This window comes from Chiloscyllium punctatum, chromosome 30, assembly GCF_047496795.1.
Source record: "Chiloscyllium punctatum isolate Juve2018m chromosome 30, sChiPun1.3, whole genome shotgun sequence".
NCBI classification, from domain to species: Eukaryota; Metazoa; Chordata; class Chondrichthyes; order Orectolobiformes; family Hemiscylliidae; genus Chiloscyllium; species Chiloscyllium punctatum.
In genome coordinates this window covers 12,288,454-12,301,610 of record NC_092768.1, presented here as the reverse complement: position 1 = coordinate 12,301,610, position 13,157 = coordinate 12,288,454, and the positions used below count along the sequence as shown (strand labels likewise).

Genomic DNA, 13,157 nt, shown 5'->3' with positions numbered 1-13,157 from the left:
GATAAAACCTGGAGAACACCAGAGAAACTCAGCAGGTCTGTAGATATAGATATATAATCTCCCTCTGTTTCTATCTCCACAGACCTGCTGAGTTTCTCTGTTCTCCAGGTTTTATCTCTCATTTCCAGCCTCTGCATGATGTTGGCTTTTATTATCAGTGCAGACGCCTCTCATTCATTAACAACTTTCCCAATATCCCAATCAATGCCCAGCCAATTCCAGAGGGAGGGGAGAAAGGACAGTGTCTGACCCGCTGTCCCAGCCAGTCCCAGAGGGAGGGGGGAAGGGACAGTGTCTGACCCACTGTCCCGGCCAGTCTTGGGACAACCTGTAACCCTGTGTTCCTGGAGTCTGGTACCTGAGGCCGTGATCCATGAACGACACTTGGACAGCCGCAGGGAGCTGGGTCGGCTTGGTCTGTCCCTTTCCCCATCGTTCCCAGCATCTCCCTTACAGTCCAGCTCCAGGGCATCCTCACCAGCCACGATGGTGCTGAAGGTAGTGTGTGGTGCTGGCCTGGAGGGAGAGGATGGATAGGGAATGCACTGTCATTCACAAATAGCTGGTTTCACAGAGGCCTGACCAGCCTGGACAATATACATCCCATCCTCACACTGTCAGCACAGCACACAGAGACAGAGCACGGGCATCGGTCTGCATCGCTCTGCGGAGAACAGGTGTGGGTGTTGTGAAATTTGAAAGGGTTCAGAAAAGATTAACAAGGATGTTGCCAGGTTGGAGGATTTGAGCTACAGGGAGAGGCTGAACAGGCTGGGGCTGTTTTTCCCAGGAGCGTCGGAGGCTGAGGGGTGATCTTATAGGAGTTTACAAAATTGAGGGGCATGGATAGGGTAAATAGACAAGGTCTCTTCCTCCCTGGGATGGGGGAGTCCAGAACTAGAGGGAATAGGTTTAGGGTAAGAGGGGAAAGATATAAAAGAGACCTAAGTGGCAACATTTTCACACAGAGGGTGGTACGTGTATGAAATGAACTGCCAGAGGAAGTGGTGGAGGCTGGTACAATTGCAGCATTTAAAAGGCATCTGGATGGGTATATGGGTGTAGGATGGGTTTGGAGGGAAATGGCCAAATGCTGGCAAATGGACTAGATGGGGTTGGGACATTTGGTCGGCATGGACGGGTTGGACCGAAGGGTCTGTTTCTGTGATGTACATCTCTATGACTCTGTTAACTCTATGGAGCTGATTCTGGATTAGTGGTGCTGGAAGAGCACAGCAGTTCAGGCAGCATCCAAGGAGCAGTAAAATCGACGTTTTGGGTAAAAGCCCTTCTGAATGGTCTGCCTGCAATACTGCCCATGGTCAGTGTGTGGCAGTGCTGCTCCTACTGAACCATGGTCACTTCTACAGTCAACTCTCTCGTACGCCAGGGCAAGGGAGAGGGTCTTGCAGAGTGTGGAGGAGATTATGGGGGTCACGAGGACAGGACACTGATATTGTGGGGCTTTGGTTTCAAGGGGACACAAGAGTCACAAGAGGTTCTGAGGAGCAAAGTGATGACCCATATGGCAATGGAAACTAAGGAGTGTTCTCCTCATCACAGTCTCACTGTGAGAAACGAGGCCATTCAGCCATCTTGAGCACCAACTCAAGCGAGTATCATTACTTAGTGCCAATCTCCTTTCTCCCCATATCCTTTGTACACCATCCCAATCAAATATCTCACACCTGCACCATCACCTTAACCACACTCATTGAGTAAAGACAAATTATAAGTATTGTTTTTAAATGATTGATTCATTCAAAGCTTTTGGGCATCAATGGCTGTGCCCAGCATTTACTGCCTGTCCCGAATAATTACCGCTGGTGAGGTGGGGGTGAGCATTCCTGCCCTGTCCTAGATGCCCCCTTGAGAAGGTGGGGGTGAGCTGCTTCTTGAACCGCTGCAGTCATGTGCTGTGGGTAGACCCACAATGTCCCTTAGGGAGGGAATTCAGGATTGGGACCAGCACACTGAGGAACGGCGATTATATTTCCAGTCGGGATAGGGAGGGCTCGGAGGGAAACTTGCAGGGGATGGTGTTCATGGATCTGCTGCCCTTGTCCTTCTGGATGGAAGTGGCTGTGGGTTTGGAAGGTGCTGTCTGAGTGTCTTTGATGAATCTCTGAGGGTATCTTGTAGATGGTACACACTGCTGTTACTGAGCGTCGGGGGGTGGTGGAGGGGATGTTGGTGAGTTGTGAGGGTATCTTGTAGATGTAACACTGCTGTTACTAGCGTCAGGGGATGAGGGAGGGGGCGTTGGTGAGTTTCTGCAGGGTACTTGTAGATGGTCACACTGCTGTTATGAGCGTAGGGCTGAGTGAGAGGGGATGTTTGGGGAGTTTCTGCGGTATCTTGTAGATGGTACACTGCTGTTACTAAGGTAGGGATGGAGGGAGGGGGCGTTTGGTGAGTTGTGCAGGGTACCTTGTAGATGGTACACACTGCTGTTACTAAGCGTCAGGGGAGGAGGGGATGTTGGTGAGTTGCAGGAATCGTTGTAGATGGTACACATGTGTTATGAGCGTCGGGGGGTGGGGAGGGGATGTTTGGGGAGTGCAGGGTATCTTGTAGATGGTACACACTGCTGTTACTGAGCGTCGGGGGTGGAGGGAGGGATGTTTGGGGAGTTTCTGCAGGGTATCTTGTAGATGGTACACACTGCTGTTATTGAGCGTCGGGGGTGAGGGAGGGGATGTTTGGGAGTTTCTGCAGGGTATCTTGTAGATGGTACACACTGCTGTTACTGAGCGTCGGGGGGTGGAGGAGGGGATGTTTGGGGAGTTTCTGCAGGGTATCTTGTAGATGGTACACACTGCTGTTACTGAGCGTCGGGGGGTGGAGGGAGGGGATGTTTGGGGAGTTTCTGCAGGGTATCTTGTAGATGGTACACACTGCTGTTATTGAGCGTCGGGGGTGGAGGGAGGGGATGTTTGGGGAGTTTTGCAGGGTATCTTGTAGATGGTACACACTGCTGTTACTGAGGCTCGGGGGGGTGGAGGGAGGGATGTTTGGGAGTTTCTGCAGGGTATTTGTAGAGGTACACTGCTGTTACTGAAGCGTCGGGGGTGGGGAGGGATTTGGGGGTTTCTGCAGGGTATCTTGTTGAGTGGTACATGTAGATGTTTTTGAATGTATTATCAGGGCTGGCAGGTGCACTACACTCACAAGACAGGTAGCTGGATCTGTGGGGCTGTATGAAAAGTTCAGAAAGGTGAGAGTTGGGGTTAGGGACAAGATGGATGTTGGGGTGCAGGAGAAGCAAAAAGCCAGTACTTACGTCTTAAAGCATGGGTCACCCAGCAACAACTGCAGACTGATGGAGATCTGGGATTCGTGGGAGGGAGGGAGGGAGAGAGAGAGAGAGAGAGAGAGAGAGAGAGAGAGAGAGAAGGAAATAGAGACAGAGAGGGAGAGTGATTAAAAACAAAGATGGAGACAGAGTCAGTGAGACAGAAAAATGCAGAGAGAAGGTGAGAAAATAATAGAGAAAAAGAGAGAGAAAAATAGATAAAGAGAGACAATAACAGACAGAGAGAAAAGAGAGAGAGAGATAATGAGAGAATATCAGACAGAGAGAAAGGGTAAATGTGACACAAAGGGAGGGACAGAGAGAGATATAAACACACAAAGCAAAAAACAGACAATGAGAGCGTAACAGAGGGAGAGATAGAGAAAAAGAGACAGAAAGATAACAGTACAAATAGAGAAATGGAGAAGAGAGGCAGAAAGTGATGGAGTCAGGGAGAGGAACGGAGCAAAAGAGAGAGAAGGAGAAACTTTAAGACAGAGAGAGAGAGGAGAGAGTAAATCTCTCACACACACACACACACAGGGATAGAGGGAGATGTATGAGAGACAAGAGGGAAAAAGCAGGAGAGACAAAGAGGTCATAAAATGGACAGAGAGTCACAGAAGAGACGGAAGGAAAGACAGAGATGATAAAATAGGAGAGAGAAGGAATGCAAGAAATAAACAGGAGATGGGGTGGAAAGGGAGGTAGGGTAACAATAACAGAGAAAGGAGAGAGAAATGGAGGGAAAGAAGAGGAAATTATTCATCGGTAAAGAAACTGTCCATACAAATACAGTACCAGGAAACAGGTTCTACACAAACAGCAGCTTCACTGTCTCAGTGAGTAGCGATCGTACTGGCCCTGTCTTAGGGGAGAGTGTACAGGGAGCTTTACTCTGTATTTAACCCCGCACTGTCCCTGTCCCAGGGAGTGTTTGATGGTGGGAGACAGTGTAGAGGGAGCTGTACTCTGTATCTAACCCCGTGCTGTCCCTGTCCTGGGAGTGTTTGATGGGGGGACAGTGTAGAGGAAGCTTTACTCTGTATCTAATCCCGTGCTGTCCCTGTGCTGGGTTTACCACAGACTGACTGAATATTGAAGCCTATCCACTATTAAAGAGGACAGAGATTGAAAGAAGACAGTAGGAAGGTGACAGTGGGTATAGTCAGGACGATCTGATATCCCTCTGTCTCAAACATTGCAAAGTGTTGATGACTCAGTATGAAGTTTGGATTTAACACGCTGACTCTGAGAATGGAGGTGGTTACCCTCCACCCCCAGCCCTGACTGTCAGTCTCCTTCCCTTCCCTTCAGGAGGGTACCTTCAGGATGGAGTTATCCTGCCGTGTTTTCTTCGGCTCATATCCCTCCAGGATGTAGCAGCGAGCTGTCATTCCCGAGCCAGCAAATTCTGCCAAATTCAGATCCACAAAGCCCAGCTGGTCAGCGACAGGAGGAACAGGAGGAGCTGGTTAGAGAGGAACACACCAACAGCCCATCGTCACCCCCACCACAAACTCTCTCTCATACACACACACACACTGTCGGAGGGTCAGTGCGGAGGGAGCGCCGCACTGTCGGAGGGTCAGTGCTGAGGGAGTGGGCACTGTTGAAGGGTCAGTGCTGAGGAAACGTCGCACTGTCGGAGGGTCACTGCTGGGGAAGCGGGCACTGTCGGAGGGTCAGTGCGGAGGGAGTGCTGCACTGTCGGAGGGTCAGTGCGGAGGGAGTGCTGCACTATCATAGGGTCAGTGCTGAGGGAGTGCCGCACTGTCGGAGGGTCAGTGCTGGGAGAGCAGGCATTGTCGGAGGGTCAGTGCTGAGGGAGTGCCGCGCTGTCGGAGGGTCAGTGCCGAGGGAGCGCCGCACTGTCGGAGGGTCAGTGCCGAGGGAGCGCTGCACTGCCAGAGGGTCACAGTCCCACTCTCCCATCCCTGTCCCACTCTCCCATCACTGTCCCACTGTCCCACTCTCCCATCCAATCCCATCACTGCCCCACTCTCCCATCCAACCCCATCACTGCCCCACTCTCCCATCCAACCCCATCACTGCCCCACTCTCCCATCATAGTCCCACTCTCCCATCCAACCCCATCACTGCCCCACTCTCCCATCATAGTCCCACTCTCCCATCCAACCCCATCACTGCCCCACTCTCCCATCATAGTCCCACTCTCCCATCCAATCCCATCACTGCCCCACTCTCCCATCCAACCCCATCACTGCCCCACTCTCCCATCCAACCCCATCACTGCCCCACTCTCCCATCATAGTCCCACTCTCCCATCCAACCCCATCACTGCCCCACTCTCCCATCCAACCCCATCACTGCCCCACTCTCCCATCCAACCCCATCACTGCCCCACTCTCCCATCATAGTCCCACTCTCCCATCCAACCCCATCACTGCCCCACTCTCCCATCCAACCCCATCACTGCCCCACTCTCCCATCATAGTCCCACTCTCCCATCCAACCCCATCACTGTCCCATTCTCCCATCGTAGTCCCACTCTCCCATCCAACCCCATCACTGTCCCATTCTCACATCCAACCCCATCACTGTCCCATTCTCACATCCAACCCCATCACAGTCCCACTCTCCCATCCAACCCCATCACATTTCCACTCTCCCATCCCTGACCCACTCTCCCATCCCAACCCCATCACAGTCCCACTCTCCCATCATAGTCCCACTCTCCCATCCAACCCCATGACAGTCTCATTCTCCCATCCAACCCCATGACAGTCCCATTCTCCCATCCAACCCCATCACAGTCCCACTGTCCCATCACAGTCCCACTGTCCCATCACAGTCCCACTGTCCCATCACAGTCCCACTGTCCCATCACAGTCCCACTGTCCCATCATAGTCCCACTCTCCCATCATAGTCCCACTCTCCCATCACTGTCCCATCCAACCCCATCACAGTCCCACTCTCCTATCATAGTCCCATTCTCACATCCAACCCCATCACTGTCCCATTCTCACATCCAACCCCATCACTGTCCCATTCTCACATCCAACCCCATCACAGTCCCACTCTCCCATCCAACCCCATCACATTTCCACTCTCCCATCCCTGACCCACTCTCCCATCCCAACCCCATCACAGTCCCACTCTCCCATCATAGTCCCACTCTCCCATCCAACCCCATGACAGTCTCATTCTCCCATCCAACCCCATGACAGTCCCATTCTCCCATCCAACCCCATCACAGTCCCACTGTCCCATCACAGTCCCACTGTCCCATCACAGTCCCACTGTCCCATCACAGTCCCACTGTCCCATCACAGTCCCACTCTCCCATCATAGTCCCACTCTCCCATCATAGTCCCACTCTCCCATCACTGTCCCACTCTCCCATCACTGTCCCACTCTCCCATCACTGTCCCATCCAACCCCATCACAGTCCCACTCTCCTATCATAGTCCCATTCTCACATCCAACCCCATCGTAGTCCCACTGTCCCACTCTCCCCTCCAACCCCATCACATTTCCACTCTCCCATCTCAGTCCCACTCTCCCTTCACAGTCCCACTCTCCCATTACAGTCCCACTCTCCCACCTAATCCCATCATTATCCCACTTTCCCATCCAATCCCATCATAGACCCACTCTCCTATCACAATCCCACTCTCCCACACCTCACACACTCACACCAGCTGATCAAACCTTATCCGTCCCTGTTCAGGAGATATTCTCACCTTAATGAAGGCCTTCCCACCTTTCAGTTCCTGTGAAGAGGGGGAGGGAGGAGAGAGACATAGGGAGGGAGAGGGTTGGTGGGGGCAAGAGTGTGTGTATGTGTGAGGGAGAGTCGGAGAGAGTGATGGAGGAGAAGGGAGATATAGGGAGGGGGAGATTGGGAAATGGAGAGACAGATATAGGAAGAGACAGTGAGTGTGAAAGGGAGTGTATGAGACAGAGGGTTGAGTGAGAGTGAGGGAGGAGAAGAGGGGCAGTGTAAGAGAGTGTGAGAGGTGGTGGGAGAGAAAGAGAGAAAGAGAGAAGGAGAGGTAAAGAGAGAGATAGGGAGATGGAGAGAGAGGGACAGGGAGAGAGACATAGAGAGTGCATGAGAGAGACAGAGAGACAAAGGGAGGGAGGAAATGGACAGAGGGAGAGAGAGAGGATGAGAAAGGGAGAGGGAGGAAGAGAGAGATATAGAGAGTGCGGGGGAGAGACAGGGTGAGAGAGAGAGAGAGAGAGGGAGAGTATTTATTAATCTTCAAATTTGAGGCGCAAGGGTGCAGGTACAAGTTGATCATCCAGCACTCCCCAGACCAGGGACAGTAGCAATGTCCCACCACCGAATCTATAACTAGTCTCAGTGAGAGTGAGCCCAGACCAGCACCAACTTGGTGTCAATACCCATCAGCCTCTCGAATGTCTGCCTCTCTTCCCCAGCCTGGCCTTCACGTGACTCCACACCCACAGCAAAGTGGGTAACTCTTCACCGCCCCCTGAAATGACCAAGCAAGGAGGGACAGAATTCCGGAGTTTGGGATCAGGACTCCGAAGGCACAGTGACCAATGGTGCGGGAGTGGACTTGACGTTGGTCATAGAGGAGGGCAGAGATCTCAGAGGGTGGGGGGGTCCCAGAGATCAGGAGGGATGACACCGTGGAACATGGGAATGGAGAGGCCTAAGCTGGGGTCAGAGAGAGAGAGAGCAGGCAGAGCTCAGCATGACCCCAGATTTACAAAGGGTGGAATGTGGGAACCCAGCCAGCAGTATGGTAGAGGAGCCAAGTCCAGAGGGAATGAAGATTAGAAATAAAACCAAGAAGGAGCCCAGGCGAAGGCTTCCTCGCCCACAGAGATGTGGGACTGGCTCCCACACTGAGTAACAGGGGCACGGATGGTGCTGCATTGAACGGGGAAGACACAGAAAGACCCCAGGGAGAAAGACATTGCTTCGATGTTTATCTGAAGGAGGAGGGAAATCCAAGACGAATGTAAATACTAGCGCTGACGTGTGGCCGAATGGCCTCTCATTGTGTCCCAAACCAACAACACGCAGTGACCATCTCCAACAAGACACACACTTAACACCGCCCAATGACATTCAATGATGTTCCCCTCACTGAGATCCCCCCCTCCACTATCAACTTCCTGGGGGTTGCCAATTGACCAGAACTTCAACTGGACTCACCACATAAACACAGCGGCTACAGGAGCAGGTCAGAGGCTGGGGATCCTGCAGCGAGGAACTCCCCTACTGACGCCCCCCCCCCCCAAAAACCTGTCCCACCATCTACAAGGCACAAGGCAGGAGGGTGAGGGAATACTCCCCACTTTCCCCAGATGGGGGCAGCTCCAACAACATTCAAGAATCTCAACACCATCCAGGGACAAAGTAGTCCCCACTTGATTGGCACAACATCCCCAAACACCCCCTCCCTCCACACCACCCCCCCAACGCTCAGTAACAGCAGTGTGTACCATCTACAAGATACCCTGCAGAAACTCCCCAAACATCCCCTCCCTCCACCCCCCCGACGCTCAGTAACAGCAGTGTGTACCATCTACAAGATGCCCTGCAGAGACTCCCCAAACATCCCCTCCCTCCACCCCCCCGACGCTCAGTAACAGCAGTGTGTACCATCTACAAGATGCCCTGCAGAGACTCCCCAAACATCCCCTCCCTCCACCCCCCCCAACGCTCAGTAACAGCAGTGTGTACCATCTACACGATACCCTGCAGAAACTCACCAAAAATCCTCAGGCAGCACCTTCCAAACCCATTGCCACTTCCACCCAGAAGGACAAGGGGCAGCAGATCCATGGGGACCCCACCCCCCTGCAAGTTCCCCTCCGAGCCCCTCCCCATCCCAACTTGGAAATATATCGGCCGTTCCTTCAGTGTGGCTGGGTCCCAATCCTGGAATTCCCTCCCTAAGGGATATTGTGGGTCTACCCACAGCACATGGACTGCAGCGTTTCAAGAAGGCAGCTCACCCCTACCTTCTCAAGGGGGGGCAACTAGGGACGGGGGCATGAAATGCAGCTCTCCCCCACCTTCTCAAGGGGGGGCATCTAGGGACAGGGGCAGTAAATGCAGCTCACCCCCACCTTCTCAAGGGGGGCAACTAGGGACAGGGGCAGTAAATGCAGCTCCCCCCCACTTCTCTGGGGGAAGGGGTGTAAACGTTGACCACGGGCTCTGGTGAATGGACATGGTTAAGTGGGCAGTATATGTGGACAGACCTTGCGGACAGACACCCGACAGATACAGGGGTCCAGCACTCCAGTAGCTGGACTCGCACTCATCTTGCACATGAAGCTTGATCTCTTGCCCCAGCGGACACAGTTCTGCTGCACCTCTTCCCTGGAAAGGAGGCGATATCAGAGAGTTAGCATTCACACGGAAACACAGACCCCCGCACCCCCATCCCTCACCAACCAGGGAGGCTGCAGCCCAGGCAATGGGCACGGAGCCTGGGGAGTGGAGGGGGGGGGTATCAGAATGCCCCCACCCTTCACCCCCGGCCGGCTTACCAACTCCCCCAACTCCCCTGCGATGGCACGGGACCGTGACGGCCAAGCCCCGCACAGCAAGATCCCACATGCAGCAGCAGGATAGGGACTGATCGTCTGCTTTTTGGGATGCTGACTGACTGGACACCAGACCGTCTGACTCGGAGACGCGGGGGCGAGGGGGGGGGGGGATTCCGCTCAGCTCAGTGTCACCCGAATCAGCTTGGCTCATGGTGAGGCAATGACCTCGTGGTGTTATCACTCAACTGTCGATCCCGAGACCGCGGGTCACGCTCCAGGGGAACAGGGTTCAAACCCCGCCACGCTAGATGGCAAAATTTAAATCCACCGTAAATGAAGAATCTAAAGGTGACCATCTTGCTCTGACGAGAGGTCAGCAGACCTGAAACTTTAGCTCTGATTCTATCTCTCTCTTCTCCCACAAATGTTGCCACACCTGCTGAGTTTCTCTAGCAACATCTGTTTCTGTGACCCGGAAAGATTTGTTGTCAAGAGATGTGTTGGGTTCACTGATGTCCCTCAGAGATGGACATCTTCCCTCCCTACCCTGCCTGGCCCACATGTGACTCCACCCCCATATCAACATGGCTGACACTGTACTGCCCTTAGGGCTGGGCAGTAAATTCTGGGCTTAGCCAGCTACGCCCTCACCCCATGAATAAATAAACAAGTCAGGTGTTCCTGAGTTTTTATGCAGTGACTCACCTCTGTGTATTGAATTAGTGTGTGTCAAATTTAAATAGATTGATAAAAGGCGTTAGTCAAGCAGAAACTATTTGCATATCATGCAGAAACATAGATCCTGCTCTGTTCCTCAACACGATCGCGACCGATCGTCCAACTCCCAGTCCCCTGTTCCCACTTAGACCCCACCCTCCAGACCCTTGACCCCTTTAGCCCTGAGAACTATACCTAACGCGTCGTGTTGAGGTTGAGCAGGACATTGGTCAGGCCTCTTCTGGATCACTGTGTCCACCCGGTTATGGGAAAGACATTATGAACCTGGAGAGAGTTCCAAAGAGATTAACCAGGATGGCGCCGGGAATGGAGAGTTGAAGTTATATAGAGGCTGGGATTGTTTTCACTGGAGCGTAGGAGGTTGAAGATTGACCTTATAGAGGTTTATAAAATCATGAAAGGGTATCGATAAGATGAATGGTGGGTGTTTTTCCCCCTGGGGTGGGGATTTCAAGATGAGGGGGCAGATTTTTAAGGTGAAAGGAGAGAGATTTAACAAAGATTGGGGGGGGGATTTCTGGGGCAAGACATTTCTCCTCCTCTGAGTCTGAGATGGTCTCAGACTCCCTCTCTCACTGCACCCCCCAGGTCATCTCCTCTGCCCTAAAGCTCTTCAGCCACATCCTCAAACAGACCCCCTCAACCCAAACCCCCCCCCCGTGGCTGAACACTTCAACTCCCCCTCCCACTCCACCAAGGACATGCAGGTCCTTGGCCTCCTCCATCACCAGACCATAGCAACATGACGCCTGGAGGAAGAGCACCTCATCTTCCGCCTAGGAACCCTCCAACCACAAGGGATGAATGCAGATTTCTCCAGCTTCCTCATTTCCCCTCCCCTCACCTTATCTCAGTCCCAACCCTCAGACTCAGCACCGCCTTCTTGACCTGCAATCGTCTTCCCAACCTCTCCGCCCCCACCCCCACTCCGGCCTATCACCCTCACCCTAACCTCCCTCCACCTATCGCATTCCTAACACCCCTCCCCCAAGTCCCTCCTCCCTACCTTTTACCTTAGCCTGCTTGGCACACCCTCCTCATTCCTGAAGAAGGGCTTATGCCCAAAACGTCGATTCTCCTGCTCCTTGGATGCTGCCTGACCTGCTGCGCTTTTCCAGCAACACATTTTTCAGCTCTGATCTCCAGCATCTGCAGTCCTCACTTTCTCCCCTCTGAGATAGTCTGCACCGTATCCTGAGACTGTGACCCACCTGATTGTAGACACCCCAGCAACATCCTTATTAATATCACTAGCTGTATTTCAGAACATGCCGAAAACAAGGCAGATTCAGGAGGAGAGTTGCTAAAAACTTGAAAAACTAAAAAGAAAAATCACAGGTCGAATAGGATTCATAGAATAGCCGTATAAAAGTACTAGCGGGGACTAAACAGGCAAATTGGCTTCCACAAGGTGAAAGATTCCACAGTCATAAGCCAGAAACCCGAAAGGAGTTTAGATCAAAGAATTTTAAATATTCAATAAAATCAGATTCATGACTTATCAGGAACAGACTGTCTCAATCGTGTATGAGTGTATGTGTGTGTGTGTGTGTGTGTGTGAGAGAGAGAGTGTGTGTGTGTGTGAGAGAGAGAGAGTGTGTGTGTGAGAGTGTGTGTGTGTATGAGAGAGTGTGTGTGTACGACAGACAGACAGACAGAGAGTGTGTGTGGCTGTGAGCATGAGAGAGTGTGTGAGAGACAGTGAAAGAGTGTGTGTGGCTGTGTGTGAGTATGAGAGAGTGTGAGAGTGAGATAGTGTGTGTATGTGAGAGAGAGTGTGTGTGTGGGAGAGTGAGTGAGTGTGTGTGAGTATGAGAGAGTGTGTACATGTGAGAGACAGAGTGTGTGTGGCTGTGTGTGCATATGAGAGAGAGTGTGTGTGGCTGTGTGTGAGTATGAGAGTGTATGTGTGAGAGACTGTGTGTGTGTGAGAGAGAGAGTGTGTGTGGCTGTGTGAGTTTGAGTGAGTGTATGCATGTGAGAGACAGAGTGTGTGTGAGTACGAGAGAGAGTGTGTGTGTGTGTGAGAGAGTGTGTGTGAGTGTGAGTATGAGAGTGTGTGAGAGACAGAGTGTGTGTGAGTACGAGAGTGTGTGTGTGTGGCTGTGTGTGAGTATGAGTGAGTGTATGCATGTGAGAGACAGTGTGTGTGTGAGAGAGTGTGTGGCTGTGTGTGAGTGTGAGTATGAGAGAATGTGTGTGAGAGACAGTGTGTGAGTACGAGAGTGTGTGTGTGTGGCTGTGTGTGAGTATGAGTGAGTGTATGCATGTGAGAGACAGTGTGTGTGTGAGAGAGTGTGTGGCTGTGTGTGAGTGTGATTATGAGAGAATGTGTGTGAGAGACAGAGTGTGTGTGAGTACGAGAGACAGTGTGTGTGGCTGTGTGTGAGTGTGAGTATGAGAGAGTGTGTGTGTGAGAGAGAGAGTGTGTGTTTGTGCCTATTGTGTAAGAAATGTGACCTTTGAACTCCAACCTTGGTTTGTCACTGCCTGAACGAGGAATCACCTGATGAAGGAGCGTCACTCCGGAAGCTAGTCTGCTTCCAATTAAACCTGTTGGACTATAACCTGGTGTTGTGTGATTTTTAACTTTGAACGAGGAAGTAATTCGATGATTAA

The 13,157-nt window shown here is 52.2% G+C and overlaps 1 protein-coding gene across 2 annotated transcripts in view; it reads right to left on the bottom strand.

The window, feature by feature from the left end:
* Positions 1 to 13,157, bottom strand: part of LOC140455170 (early estrogen-induced gene 1 protein-like) — a 33,343-nt gene that overhangs the window by 11,058 nt on the left and 9,128 nt on the right. Inside the window, exons 1-6 of one of the 2 annotated variants that reach the window (XM_072549872.1) lie at positions 10,713 to 10,800; positions 9,510 to 9,630; positions 7,004 to 7,033; positions 4,621 to 4,737; positions 3,284 to 3,330; positions 359 to 516 (exon numbers count right to left, since the gene is read on the bottom strand). In XM_072549872.1, the coding sequence (XP_072405973.1) occupies positions 359 to 516; positions 3,284 to 3,330; positions 4,621 to 4,737; positions 7,004 to 7,033; positions 9,510 to 9,630; positions 10,713 to 10,744 (505 nt within the window). In that variant the 5' untranslated portion in view covers positions 10,745 to 10,800. Of the gene's footprint in view, positions 1 to 358; positions 517 to 3,283; positions 3,331 to 4,620; positions 4,738 to 7,003; positions 7,034 to 9,509; positions 9,631 to 10,712; positions 10,801 to 13,157 lie in introns of those variants that run through there. The other variant, XM_072549871.1, reaches the window with a different exon arrangement.